General features: G+C 34.5%; 2 protein-coding genes across 3 annotated transcripts in view; one reads left to right on the forward strand and one right to left on the reverse strand.

The window, feature by feature from the left end:
* LOC142358690 (V-type proton ATPase subunit H-like) overlaps window positions 1–14,759 on the forward strand; it is a 462,227-nt gene that overhangs the window by 213,382 nt on the left and 234,086 nt on the right. The gene's annotated exons all lie outside the window — the stretch shown is intronic.
* The window catches only part of LOC142358689 (WASH complex subunit 1-like), a 34,631-nt gene continuing 22,710 nt past the window's right edge, over window positions 2,839–14,759 (reverse strand). Inside the window, exons 3-8 of the mRNA XM_075410207.1 lie at window positions 14,525–14,728; window positions 14,146–14,269; window positions 13,983–14,082; window positions 13,531–13,916; window positions 13,212–13,356; window positions 2,839–3,176 (exon numbers count right to left, since the gene is read on the reverse strand). Coding sequence (XP_075266322.1) covers window positions 2,974–3,176; window positions 13,212–13,356; window positions 13,531–13,916; window positions 13,983–14,082; window positions 14,146–14,269; window positions 14,525–14,728 — 1,162 coding nt within the window. The 3' untranslated portion in view covers window positions 2,839–2,973. The remainder of the gene's footprint in view (window positions 3,177–13,211; window positions 13,357–13,530; window positions 13,917–13,982; window positions 14,083–14,145; window positions 14,270–14,524; window positions 14,729–14,759) is intronic.

Below are 14,759 nucleotides of genomic sequence, written 5' to 3' on the forward strand. Positions count from 1 at the left end.
ATCAAGACTTAAACAGGGATGGATTTAAAACAAACCGACCGTTGGTTGAAAAGTTAGACTAACACTGGCGAGGGATGGTTTAAAAATTGATGAAAATGTCAAAAAAGACTGGAAATTTGTCATTTTTTCTCAAAAACCGCTAGTTGTGGTAAATTACTGAATTTCAAAGAAAAATTTGTGAATTATTGAAATTGAATGTGGTAAATTATTAAATTTCAAGGAAAAAATTGTAAATTTTTGAATTTTCAAAAGAAAAACCAAAATTGCTGGAAATTATGGGTAGAAAACGTTGGAAAATTTTTTTCAAAAAAGGAAACAATTTTTTCCTTCTTTTTGTAGTCAAATTTTAGACGCAGAGAGCTTAAAATTGATACCACATATGCTAGCCTGGAACGCCCTCAAAAAAATCAAAAATTTTCTGAACAAAATAAAGGGTTAGCATAAAAGTTCTCCCATTTTACTTTCAAAAAAGTGGGAACAATAGAAGAGGATAACACGCAAAAAAATTTCAAAGATTTTAAAATACTGCCAAATAGACGAAGTTTGTGGCGCACAGATCACAGGTCTCATTGCAATTTAAGCAGATAGGCAAGAAAAAATAGATCCAGAGCCTACTTTTCTTAAGAATATTAAGTTCCAATTTTTACGTTCAATCAGACAATTACTATCAATCCATCTGCTGAATTGGTGGATATCGCCCTAGGTACTATATTACACATACTCTTTTGATCTTATGAAATCGGCTATCCTAAAAGCAATTGTATTATTGATCAGACCGGATAGTTTTATCCTGTTTCCTCTAATTTACCGATAACCTAGCACACTGAGTTTTACTGACCAGATTTTGTCGTTTTACGCCTCTACCGCATTAATTAGCAATAGCGAAAAACTATCAAATGAGTTAAAAATCGACTCAAAGCGAGAGTGGTGCAAGTCACATCCCAAACGTCTTCCCTAAACCGAACAAAAACAATGACTCCATCGTTCTCATAAGTTTCTGAACGCTTTGCTTTATACAGAGATGTATCACGAACTAGTTGGAACAATTGGAGTTGCTCAATGCTAATCAATATACTTTTAGGCCTAATTTGAGCACCGGGGATGTCGGTCTAAGCTCACCAGAAAACATTAGTCTGAAAATTGTTCGAACGTATGCTCTTTCGGCTATATGTTACTTAAAAAGCCTTTGATAGAGTTAACCACATTTAAAAGCGACCATGTTTAATTTGAAAAATCGGATAAATATGGAAAAAAAGTGAATATCCGAAAACTATTCACAAATTAGTTACTATCTGTTAGAATAGTACCAGTATATACATGATAACAATATTACTAGATGGCAATAAAAAGCAAATATTTCTTACAAATTGGTGCAAATATCTGCTATAATAGACAAAAAACTTTTCATTCATGCAAACACTAACAATCAGAAAAAAAAGAAATTTCGTGAACATCATATGCTTTCGTGACGTAGTGACAATAGATCGACTGATAGAGCACTACAACACTTATGTATAAGATCGAGCAATGTGGTTCGGGTGCATGGATGCTTAAATGAGATATACCTTGATAGAAGCTACAGAAGTGAGAAACTGATTTTCAGAATTGGTTTCCCTAAACAATATCGTCGCACTATACCAAAGAAATTTGAACAGAATAAAATTCAAATTATTTCTGAGTTGCTATCTGCCAAATTTTTGAAATAATTGAAGTGCATATAAATAGGAACTCGCTATCAAATTAGATACAAAATTATGCGGTATTACCCTCAGTGAAATGCCGCGTCAAATAACTTGCCATTGAGATCAGAACATTGTGCCTGTTAAACGCTGTAAAGAAACCAAATAATTACTATCAATTTCAACATAAATAAAAAACGCTATTTATGCATAGTCTTAGATCTAATTTCATATTAGGGAACCTAAAGTGGGCTAATATTACGTTTGCATCAAGCTGATAATTTGTGTTCAATTTTACCTCCTATCTATCTGCTATCCTTCTATCTGCCAACAAGCCTCGAGCAGATTTTCTGGTTAGTACATTCTTGTTTGATGCTATTATTCTGCTTTCTGAGTGTTTCCTTCTGCCTGGTTTCAAGACAAATTAAATTGTTTACTGTTATTATCATTTAAAGAGACCTCTGAATAATAGCAGTTTGAGCTGACGCAGTTGGTAATCAGTACAATATATTTGTCGTGGAACAAGAAATGCATTATCAAATCCGAAAATGTTTTGAAGCCATATTTTTCATTCAACTTCAGTAAAGTGAACAAATTTCAAGCGGACGAGATTTGCTCTTTCGCGCCATTTCGTTTCTTGATCCGATGTCATAAAATATTAAAAATTGTCACTCAATATTTACTCCCTAATTATGGCCAAATTGTTAAAAGATTGAAAGATAATATCACTCGTCATAATACCATTAGGCATTTCCTGTAATGAACTCTCATAATCAAATACTCTATGTTTCATCGACTGGATTTCATCTCTTCATCGACGTGCATTTTATCTTAATTAATGTAATAATTAAGACATTACGAGACCTTAATGTCAAAATATAAAAAGTTAACTACTATTAGAAGCTCTCAGAAGACAACCCCAAAATTCCAATTTTCCGCTCAGGTTCTTTTCAAGCAAGATTGGAAAGAATGTTGCGTCAGCCACTTTAAGGAAAAGAATTGTATTCACCTTCGCGTCTTGAAGGAATATCTACGGGTAATATATTCTTAGCAAATTCTCTTCAGTCTGACACTCCCTTCATTATTGTTAGTCGCCGTTCCTTTTTTTCTTTAAAAAAACAGTTTTGATGCCCTGCGCAACTAACCATCGTTGAGAAAATTTGATGAAGATAGGTTTAAATTATGACAAAATAAATAAATTTCCAACTTATCAACTGCTCTGAATAAAAATTTGATAATAAAGAATAAAGTACACATTTGATAAATATTGAATGAGTTTGAATACTGAAGCCTCTCAATCGTCGTCCCAATCTGGCTGGGAATCTTCACCACTAGAGCCCTCTCCTTCACCAGGCAGAAAAGGTAGAGAGGGCAAATTTACTGTCTTTTTTGGACCACTTCCACCTGCAGCCTCGCCGTCCCCTCCCCCCTCTCCTTCTTGAACATCTACAGTATTCTCATCCGACTGTTTGAAGGGATCCTCCGGTGCTTGCTTCCCTACAATTACGTTTAAACATAAGTTCAAAACGCCATGCACACAAATACCAACAAATAATGAATAAACAAACAACTGATAGATTGCATAAATCGATAGCCGCAGAAAGACCTGTCAGTAAAAGCCAAGTTAAAGACAATTCGTCGTGAGAAAAATGTAACTCACTGAAAATTGATTAGAAAATGAAGATAGCAAATTTTTTATTTTTTCCAACGCTTAGAAACAATTCAGATTAAAAACTTTATGCAAGCCTGGCTTTGTTGTTTGTAAAGACAATTTTGGCTGATCCATTTCTTTTGCAGTGAGATACAAAAAACGTTAACATTAGACACTGAAAAACTGAATCAATCCTTGAAGAGACATTTTCAATTTCTTATTTAGGTGGAAAAATTTAAGTTTAACAAAAACCGACTAACGTCGGATGAATTGCTCTCGACCGACACGCGGGGGTCACATTATTTTAGGGGTGTAGAATAGAATTTTTTGGGCGCAAAAACTCGGACCTGACTGGGGTTCCAACCCGTAAGCTCCAAGATAGCATTCACGCATCTTAACTCTACAACCGTGTTGTTACTCAACCACTGACAATCACTTTTATATTAGCAACAAACTTCATTTCAGAATGAGAGCAATTGAAATTAATAAAATGAAGAATTGAAGCTTGAAAAAGTCACTTAAGACGTCACAGAACGTTCTAGAACAAAAGCGCAAAAATCGTCAAGCGAAAATTAGTAGAACAAAAGGGGCAAAGACTATAAAACAAAAACTTAGCAATGCAAAAAAGACCAACACATTTACAATAATTGGTTCAAACTTTGTACGATTGCGATTAAAACGTTTCACTCTTCTCATCTCAGTAGCAAAAAATTTTTTAACCAATGACAATTTGATCGAAAATCATGTATTTATTGTTCCAATTCTCTCCGCCGTTCTATCAAATTTCAAACTCAATTGACCTATACGCTTATTTTTCACGTGCAGAATTGACTTTCACATCCTGTTTTAAACACACTTAAAATTATCGAACAAAAAAGACGCTCCACCAATACTTCTCTTCGAATCTTAACAACAGACACTACCCCAATACATTTCACATTCTTAAAAATGTAAAACCTAGCCCACAGATTGCCCGAATAGCTGCAAAGAATAGACTTGCGTGGCCGTATACAGGTAGAAACACAGTTAAGAAGAATAAAAAAATTTATCGACGCCGCTCAAAAGCTCTGTCAAAACATTCGGCGATAAATTAACCAAGCTTGCTAAAAATCATTGCGCAGAAGCCTTTTTATTAGGAGCCTTCATTACAAATATGAGTTCTTTTGACCTTAAACTAACTCAAATTAAACTAAGTTTTAAAGTGCAAAAATCATTTTATTGATTGAGGTAAGTCACGTATGACCAAAATCTAATCACGCAATTGACCTTTAAACTTGGCCTAAAAAGTTAGAAATGACGCCAGGCGCACAAATGCTCTTAGTGAGAGGAAGCAGTAATTCAGAAAATTTGACTTCTTGAGCTTTGCAGTGTCAAAAAACATAACAGGATAAGTCCGGAAAAACAAACTAGAGAATTGAATGAATAATTTAATACTTCCGTATCAGACCAGCAGGTCAGTTGAAAAATGCGAGCCGAAAATACATACAGCCTCCAAGTTGAGAAATAGAGGTAAACGAATAAAACAAAAATAAGAATCACTGCTAAAACTCTTGAAGCTTTTACCCTGAAGGCCAAGTTTATTCAATTCTCAAAACTTCGCACTTTCAAAATGCTTCAAACCATTTTTTTCTCTCGAATCTATCCGCAAACTCGTCTGAAAGACCTAAAAAAATTTCACTGGCCCTTTAAAAGCGATGAACTCAGAGAAAAGACCATATTAAAAAAATGAAAACAATTATTATAATTCTACAATTAGTGATATTAAAACATTGAAACCCATCTCATTATCTCCACAGACTATCTTGTGACCAAATTCCAACCCTTAAAAAGTTAAATTTCCATTGCCCTTAAAACGTATGCAACAAACTATTGTCAGACCCTGGAGGAGGCTGTGTTTGCCCCTTAGGCTTTGAAAACTCAGAAAATGTCCACAAATTTAGAAAAAATGAAAAATTAGAAAATTTAAAAAAGTATTAAAAAAATTGCTAAAATTCGTGATATTAAAATTGTAAAAAGAACTCAAATGCTGGAAAGACTGGAAATCATGCAGTACCCTATTATCAAAACCTAGAAGTGAAGACCTGGTACCTAGGGGTAGAGAAATTCACAGTGATTTCAAAAATTTCAAAAAACATCATTAGAACTATCATTTTTGTGTTTTATGTTTGCAGTACCAAAACGTATAGCTCATAAAATGATCATAACCGTAATTATATTTTAAAAAAGATCTCTATTAAATTTGAAAAACATCGACGCTTGTGGCCTTCCATGAACTGAAACAACCAAAGAAATAAGATAGACAGATCGACCACCAGACCTTTAATAGAACACTACACTTTTTGGGACTGTCAATTATATGACACATACGGTCTGAAAGGAAAAAGCCCTAAAAAAGCTTTTTCAAAATTAATATTCGAATTCCAAAACTGAAGGCTAATGCTCAAGAATTAGGGCACATAAATTTGGCACAATTTAGGTGTACACTATTGATATTTAACTAGTAAATGTTCATAAAAATTAAAGTTCTATACGTGAGTTCAGAAGTAACTTTTTTGAGTGACGTAAGTCACGCAATTGACCTAAAAGAAATGACATTACGCACACAAATTTTAACTGCAAGCAGTAGAAGTCACTGAAGTCATTGAAAAGTCAATACCAAGAATCATCGATGGAGACAAATTAAAACAAGTAGCAGGACAAGTTCTGAAATACAATTCAGAGAATTGTATTAATTTATGATCTGTTAATAATTTACTCCGCTTTAAAAGGCATATTCAAGCTTTTAGTAATGAGACTAAGCAACAAAACAACAAAAACAAGCAGGACTAAAAATTAAACTTTTGTTTTTTGAAAAGAAAGCAAGAACATCAAAAAACAACTGCAATGAACTCAAACTGCCAACTATATTCCTCTATTTTTGATTAGCAACCTGTCACTAAATGTCGATGGGTCCTCTCACTAATAACATCAAATGATAAGACAAAAATAACCAAAAATCGCAATAAAACTCGTTGAAACTTTTTGAAACACATAGTATAAAAGTCACAGAACGCAACAGCTACTGAAGGATACAATTACATCAATTAACTGTGTCCTCCCGTTGAGACCTGTCATCAATGAGATAAAGTGATAAGATGGCAATAAGTACAACAATTACTAGCAAAACTAGGATTTTTAAAAAATGAACAGGGGTACAAGTCACAAAAAGTAACAGCTATGAAATGATATGACTTGCTTTAATAGCTATGAACTGAAATGACTTGCTATGAACTGAATAGACTTGCTTTAAGACAAAGTTGAAAAGAAAATAATTTGATAATTCTGATTGAAAACAATTAGTGTCAAATTTGTAGAAAGCACTAACTTTGAACAAATACGATTAAATCCATAAACCTAAACCCTATTAGCAGCATCAGAGACCTGTCCCCAATGAAATTAATTGATAAGACATCAAAAAGTACAATAAATACTTGCAGAACTCAAAGATTCACTCAAAATTTTTGAGAAAAGTAGTGTCAAAGTCATAAAAACCACTCGCTATTAATTCGAGTCATTATTTAGGTTCTTTTAATGCCTTATTACCAAACAACCACACCTGCCATTGATGATACTAACTTATGAACAAAACATATAGTTTCACAAAAAAGGGTGGCAAAATCAAAAATTCATTAATATTTTATAACAACAAATAGTGGCAAAGTCTTAAAAAGTTATTAGCCGGTCCTTTATGAATTCAAGCGAAGGCAAATAGGCACAATTAGAACACATATTAATCTTAAAAGCAGTGAAGGAGAGGAAACTCTGAAAACACAAGACAAATTGACACACCTGAAAAAAGTCCACCAACAAACCGCCAAATTGTTCAAACACCAAATTCTCACTCCACTTTAAAGGCATTTTGAAAGTCACGCCTCAAACTCGATTTTTCGCTCCCTTTACTATTTCAGTGTGACCAAAATCACCACTCTAATTTGACTTCTCAATGACGTGAAAAAGCCGAAAAAAGCGTGAACAGATCTTGAAAAGACAGCACACCAATACAATTCAAATTTTTTGAATTGTAAAACATAGCTGGCAGATTGCCAGAAAATAGCCGCAATAGATTCGTAGATCGGCAGTGAACAGATCTTAAAAAGACAGCACACCAATACAATTCAAATTTTTTGAATTGTAAAACATAGCTGGCAGATTGCCAGAAAATAGCCGCAATAGATTCGTAGATCGGCAGTCTAAAAAAACAGTAAAAAAGACAGACCAAAAAAATTCGTCTTTTCATTGAGGGCTGATCTGTTATATTTTGATTAAAAATCTGTATAAGTTATTGCTGCCTCTATTAGCTGATCTCAAATAACCTTCATTTGAGTGACACACACCCATTTGACAATCATTTTGAATTAAAGTAAATAAAAGTCAATTTCAATGTGAGGAAGTCATTTTTGAGATTGAGGTAAGTCAAGTGGGGCCAAAAATTTAATCACTCGCATGAACAACAAAACTCGCTCCACTAAGAGCAAAAAATGACGTCACACATGCAATTCAGTTGAAATTGCATGAACGAATGAACAAAAAGTGGCTGTGACGTCATATGGTCGTAACAAAAATCATGACGAAATAAAAAAAATAGCAGGACAAGTCCTGACGTACAAATCAAAGAATTTTCTTTGACTAAACAGAAAAACGGGACCTAGAATGGACTATGAGTGAATTGAGAAAACCATTTTAAAAAAAATCAGATAAAAAAAATAAGAAAAAAACAGAAAATCCATGTCAAAATTCCGCATGTGAACAAAAAACCACTAGCCAGAAGTAAAATTTTAATTCAAACAAAAAACTAGGCCTAGAATGAGCTGTGAATGGATTGTGAAAACCATTTAGAAAACAATCCGATCCAAAAAATCGAAAAAAACAGTAAAAATCAGAGTGAATTTGCCGCATGTGAACAAAAAACCACTACGGAGAAACCGAATTTTTGTTCAAACGCCGTTTTCTCACTCTTCTTTAAAATTAGTGCGAAAAAAATTCACTCCGCAAAACCACTCGATTTTTCGCTCCATTTCCTGTTTCGGCGTGACCAAAATCACTACTCCAATTTGACTTTAAAAATCATGAAAATGTGTGAACAGATCTTAAACACATAGCCGGAAGAATTCCGGAAACGACTCGAAGTGAAAATCCATTTAAACGCTATCCAACTACTAATCAAACAAAACGCGCCTTCACTAACTTATGATTATCTTGAAATGAAACCATGACACAAAGTAAAAACAATAAAATCACTGTTAAAATATGATAAAAAATCTGATCAAATTTTGTTATAAACTGAGATCCCGAAAAAAACTATCGCTGCCAAAATAACTTCATCAAAACAACTAGTACTTACAAAAACCGCTTATGTGAATTTTGAAAAAACACTTTAAGCTAAATTATGAAAAAAAGCTCTTAAAAACAACTTTCACTGAAAAACTGGAAAAAGTTACTAAATTTTTTAATATTTCAAAAGAATAAATCCAAAGAAAAATTTCCTTCAGCCAATAGGGTATCCAGATGCTCGAAAAACAATAGGCAAGTCATAATAGGCTAAGAAACTTAGCTAAAAACAGAAAAAAACGAAAAACCGCAAAAAATTGAGAAAAATGGTTCAGATTTTCGCCATTTTTTTGTCATATTTCTCAACAAAAAAATGATTCTTACCCACAAAAAATGTAACCAATTGTTATCATAAATTTGCTCAAGTAGAAGGGGTTTCTTCACTACCCATTTGAGCCAGTTAAACAAAATAATCGTAAAAAAAACGCAAAAATTAGCCAAAAAATCAGCAAAATCAATGAAAAACCTCCGAATTATCATAAAATTCATATGAATTTCCAGAAACCTTCAAACCACTACCGAAACCAGCCTAAAATTAAAAAAAAATCATAACCAAACCTCTTAACCAAAATAAATGAAAAAAAATTGCTTGAAAAAGCCGCACGTGAACAAAAAAATTTCGCTCGCTTAGAGAAAATTTTTTCACACATCAATTTCTCGCTCTCTCAAAAACAGCGGTATGAACAAAAACCTCTCTCTTTTTGTTCAGCACCAAAATCACTCCACATTTTTTCACGCGTTTCATTTCCCGCTTCAAAAATCACTCCAATAAAATTGATTAAAAAAAAGGACTTCTCCAATACTCCTCTTCGAGTCGTAAAAAGACAGCGCACCAATACAATTCAAATTCTTTGAATTGTAAAAAGCCAAGAGAAGGCCAATAATAGCCCCAGCTATCGTTGTGCGGCTATTAAAAAGGAGAGCTCCTAAATAATAGCCGTTGAGAGGCTGACGGCGGCTATTCATAACCGTCACGAAAATGAATCTGAATGACAGGTAAGGATGAGCTTATCTCGTCTCAATGGATTAGAATTAAATGCTGGTTGCTAACAATGCAGTTTGTAGAGAACTTGCACTTGTATCCTAATCTGGCAGTTTGTAAGAAAGCACTTTTATCCTAATCTCGAGCAGGTAGAACAAGCGCCAAATCTCTGTAGAATTGAAAACTCTATAACATACCCGGCAGATTGCCGGAAAATAGCCGCCGTTGATTCCAATAAGCATGATTGGTATTGAAAGAAAAGAAGATATTGAAAAAAAAGATTTTTGTACAAAAAAATTTTTAAGTCCGATTTATTTTGATGGCATTTCGTAGTTGAACATAACTACAATCTAACATTGGTATTTATGGGTTTATCCCTTTCTACTTCTGACTGCAATTTTTTATACTGACTCGGTTCATTTTGAATTGCTTTGCTGAGCAACTGATGTTCAAAATCACTTTTAGCAGAATGAGAGGAGAGAAACTAGCCTAGAGAAGTCAAAAAGATATCACGCAAAATGTTGAAAAAGCGGCAAAATGAGGTAAAGCGAAACAAAGTAAAAAACATAGCCGGAAGAATTGCGGAAACGACTCGAAGTGAAAATCGATTTAAACGCCATCCAACTACTCATCAAACAAAACGTGCCTTCACTGATTTATGATTATCTTGAAACAAAGTCATCAAACAAAAAAGTAAAAACAAAATCAAATCTGTTAAAATATGATAAAAAATCTCATCAAATTTTGTTATAAATTGAGATCCCGAAAAAAACATCTCTGCCAAAATAACTTCATCAAACCAACTAGTACTTACAAAAACCACTTAGTACTTACGTGAATTTTGAAAAAAATACTTTAGGCTAAATTATGAAAAAAAGCTCTTAAAAACAACTTTCATTGAAAAACTAGAAAAAGTTACTAAATTTTTTAATATTTCAAAAAACATATAAATCCAAAGAAAAAATCCCTTCAGCCAATAGGGTACACAGATGCTCGCAAAACATTAGGCAAGTCATAATAGGCAAAGAAACTTAGCCAAAAACAGAAAAAAAACGAAAGACTGCAAAAAATTAAGAAAAATAGTTCCAATTTTCGCCATTTTTTTGTCATATTTCTCAACAAAAAAATTATTCTTACCCACACAACTGTAACCAATTGTTATCATAATATTGCTCAAGTAGAAGGGGTTTCTTCATTACCCATTTGAGCCAGTTAAACAAAATAATCGTAAAAAAAAACGCAAAAATTAGCCAAAAAATCAGCAAAATCAATGAAAAACCTCCGAATTATCATAAAATTCATATGAATTTCCAGAAACCTTCAAACCACTACCGAAACCAGCCTAAAATTAAAACAAAATCATAACCAAACCTCTTAACCAAAATAAATGAAAAAAAATGCTTGAAAAAGCCGCACGTGAACAAAAAAATTTCGCTCGCTTAGAGAAAATTTTTTCACACATCAATTTCTCGCTCTCTCAAAAACAGCGGTATGAACAAAAACCTCTCTCTTTCTGTTCAGCAACAAAATCCCTCCACATTTTTTCACGCGTTTCATTTCCCGCTTCAAAAATCACTCCAATAAAATTGATTAAAAAAAAGGACTTCTCCAATACTCCTCTTCGAGTCGTAAAAAGACAGCGCACCAATACAATTCAAATTCTTTGAATTGTAAAAAGCCAAGAGAAGGCCAATAATAGCCCCAGCTATCGTTGTGCGGCTATTAAAAAGGAGAGCTCCTAAATAATAGCCGTTGAGAGGCTGACGGCGGCTATTCATAACCGTCACGAAAATGAATCTGAATGACAGGTAAGGATGAGCTTATCTCGTCTCAATGGATTAGAATTAAATGCTGGTTGCTAACAATGCAGTTTGTAGAGAACTTGCACTTGTATCCTAATCTGGCAGTTTGTAAGAAAGCACTTTTATCCTAATCTCGAGCAGGTAGAACAAGCGCCAAATCTCTGTAGAATTGAAAACTCTATAACATACCCGGCAGATTGCCGGAAAATAGCCGCCGTTGATTCCAATAAGCATGATTGGTATTGAAAGAAAAGAAGATATTGAAAAAAAAGATTTTTGTACAAAAAAATTTTTAAGTCCGATTTATTTTGATGGCATTTCGTAGTTGAACATAACTACAATCTAACATTGGTATTTATGGGTTTATCCCTTTCTACTTCTGACTGCAATTTTTTATACTGACTCGGTTCATTTTGAATTGCTTTGCTGAGCAACTGATGTTCAAAATCACTTTTAGCAGAATGAGAGGAGAGAAACTAGCCTAGAGAAGTCAAAAAGATATCACGCAAAATGTTGAAAAAGCGGCAAAATGAGGTAAAGCGAAACAAAGTAAAAAACATAGCCGGAAGAATTGCGGAAACGACTCGAAGTGAAAATCGATTTAAACGCCATCCAACTACTCATCAAACAAAACGTGCCTTCACTGATTTATGATTATCTTGAAACAAAGTCATCAAACAAAAAAGTAAAAACAAAATCAAATCTGTTAAAATATGATAAAAAACCTGATCAAATTTTGTTATATATTGAGATCCCGAAAAAACTATCTCTGCCTAAATAACTTCATCAAAACAACTAGTACTTACAAAAACCACTTATGTGAATTAGGAAAATACTTTAGGCTAAATTATGAAAAAAAGCTCTTAAAAACAACTTTCACTGAAAAACTAGAAAAAGTTACTAAATTTTTTAATATTTCAAAAAACATATAAATACAAAGAAAAAATCCCTTCAGCCAATAGGGTACACAGATGCTCGCAAAACAATAGGCAAGTCATAATAGGCAAAGAAAATTAAGAAAAATAGTTCCAATTTTCGCCATTTTTTTGTCATATTTCTCAACAAAAAAATTATTCTTACCCACAAAACTGTAACCAATTGTTATCATAATATTGCTCAAGTAGAAGGGGTTTCTTCAATACCCATTTGAGCCAGTAAAACAAAATAATCGTAAAAAAAACGCAAAAATTATCCCAAAAATCAGCAAAACCAAAAATCAGCCAATGAAAAACCTCCGAATTATCATAAAATTCATATGAATTTCCAGAAACCTTCAAACCACTACCGAAACCAGCCTAAAATTAAAACAAAATCATAACCAAACCTCTTAACCAAAATAAATGAAAAAAAAATGCTTGAAAAAGCCGCACGTGAACAAAAAAATTTCGCTCGCTTAGAGAAAATTTTTTCACACATCAATTTCTCGCTCTCTCAAAAACAGCGGTATGAACAAAAACCACTCTCTTTTCGCTCCGCTCTTCACTTTTGTTCAGCACCAAAATAACTCCAAATTTTTTCACGCGTTTCATTTCCCGCTTCAAAAATCACTCCAATAAAATTGATTAAAAAAAAAGGACTTCTCCAATACTCCTCTTCGAGTCGTAAAAAATAGGAGCGCTATAATAGGCGGCTGAGAAGATGAGGGCGGCTATTAATAGCATCACTTACATTCACATTACGCTCATCAATAAAATTATTGTAAAAAATCTGACTGTTTCTATAAGCCATACCTGCCATGTGATTTCGCCTTCTAGTGATAGATTTGAAGAGGTCAGTCATGAAATCATTAGTCTTAGGTGCAGCCGGCTCTTTCGCTTTCTTCTTTTCCATTCGCCTCTCGCTCGCCTTCTTCAGTCGCGCTATTCCCAGTGATGGCTGAAAATCATCGTATTAACAACTAAATGAGTTTACATTGATTTGGTACAAACAAACCAGAATTACAGTGACTCTTAATATTACCGTGATTCTTAAGCTGTGTACTTCAAATATGCAAGATATTCTCACATTTTCTATCACTCAAAAGCTATCCCCGAATAATGTCAAACTTACATCAGTGATTTCTTTGTTCAAAGCACTGCGGTCAGTTCCACCTCCTCCACTCTCTGCATTGTTGCCCGTGGGCTGTCCGTCACTTGGCTTCGGAGGCGGCGGTATCATTGGCCCTGGTGGCGGGGGCGGCGGTGGAGGTGGTGGAGGGGGCGGTGGAGGTCCAGGAATACCAGATCCGTCAAAGTTGGGCGGAGGTGGAGGAGGACCGGGTGGAGGTGGTGGTGGCGGCGGAGGAGGTGGCACATTGGAGGGCCCTTGAGACATTGTCGGGTCGATGCTCACTGGTTCAATGTCCTTCAGACCCTGAATTTTGGAGAGATCTGCTGCTGGCGCCGAGGGCGCAATCGAATAACTGTCTTGTCGATTGTAAGTTACACTAGCAATACCTAGAACGAACAATTAATTGTTCTTTTAGAATAGCCTGTGTAAGATCATGTTCTGAAAAAACTAACTTTGTAAGTCCAGATTCAAGGGAATATCAAAGTCCGGCATCTCTTGTTGAATCGGTTTGTACCCAAAATCTCTCACAGGCATATTAACCAGCCGTTCATCCTGTAGTCAGAACACAATTGAAAATTTTACAATACCATAACTGCTAAATAGCAAACAACTAACAGTGAGGAGAGAGGGTGGCGCTTCAGCTAGCAACTGTTGATCTCCATCAGCTGTGGGTCTTTTCTGTGCATATGTTTCTTTCTGTCTCGCCTTGGCTTGCCTTCTTACGTCATACTTTTTATACCTGCATCCAAAAATTCTGCAACTCGGTAGCGGATATTTCAACGAAATACACATCAGAAATTCACATTCTGTCGTCCAAAATATGTTTAGAATTTGATTGCTTAAATTTCAGTTGCGCTGATTTTGTTCATGCATGTATCTTACTTGGTTCTTCAAGAAAACAATAACGATTTACATTGAAAATTTTATTTTGAAAGTAAGCTAGTCGAGAACAGCATAACGACTGAACAAAAAAATATTTGTCTTGAAAACTCACGGATTTCTGTTAGTATGGAATGTGAGGAGTGAGGTGACACTCTTTAAATTGGAAGGTGCCACTCCCAGCCCCTCCTCCCAGAACTCTGGCTCCTCGACAACTCCCCCACTTGCTCCGCCAGTTGTCATCACACTGGGTACACTGCATCTGTCTCCGCGAGGAAGAGTGGGCACAGTGAAGAACTGAGATTTTTTCTGGATCATCCTGAAAAAAAAGTAGCAATGAAAGATTCGTG

The sequence above is a fragment of the Convolutriloba macropyga genome, chromosome 2 (assembly GCF_964194025.1).
Source record: "Convolutriloba macropyga chromosome 2, txConMacr16.3, whole genome shotgun sequence".
Taxonomy (NCBI): Eukaryota; Metazoa; Xenacoelomorpha; order Acoela; family Convolutidae; genus Convolutriloba; species Convolutriloba macropyga.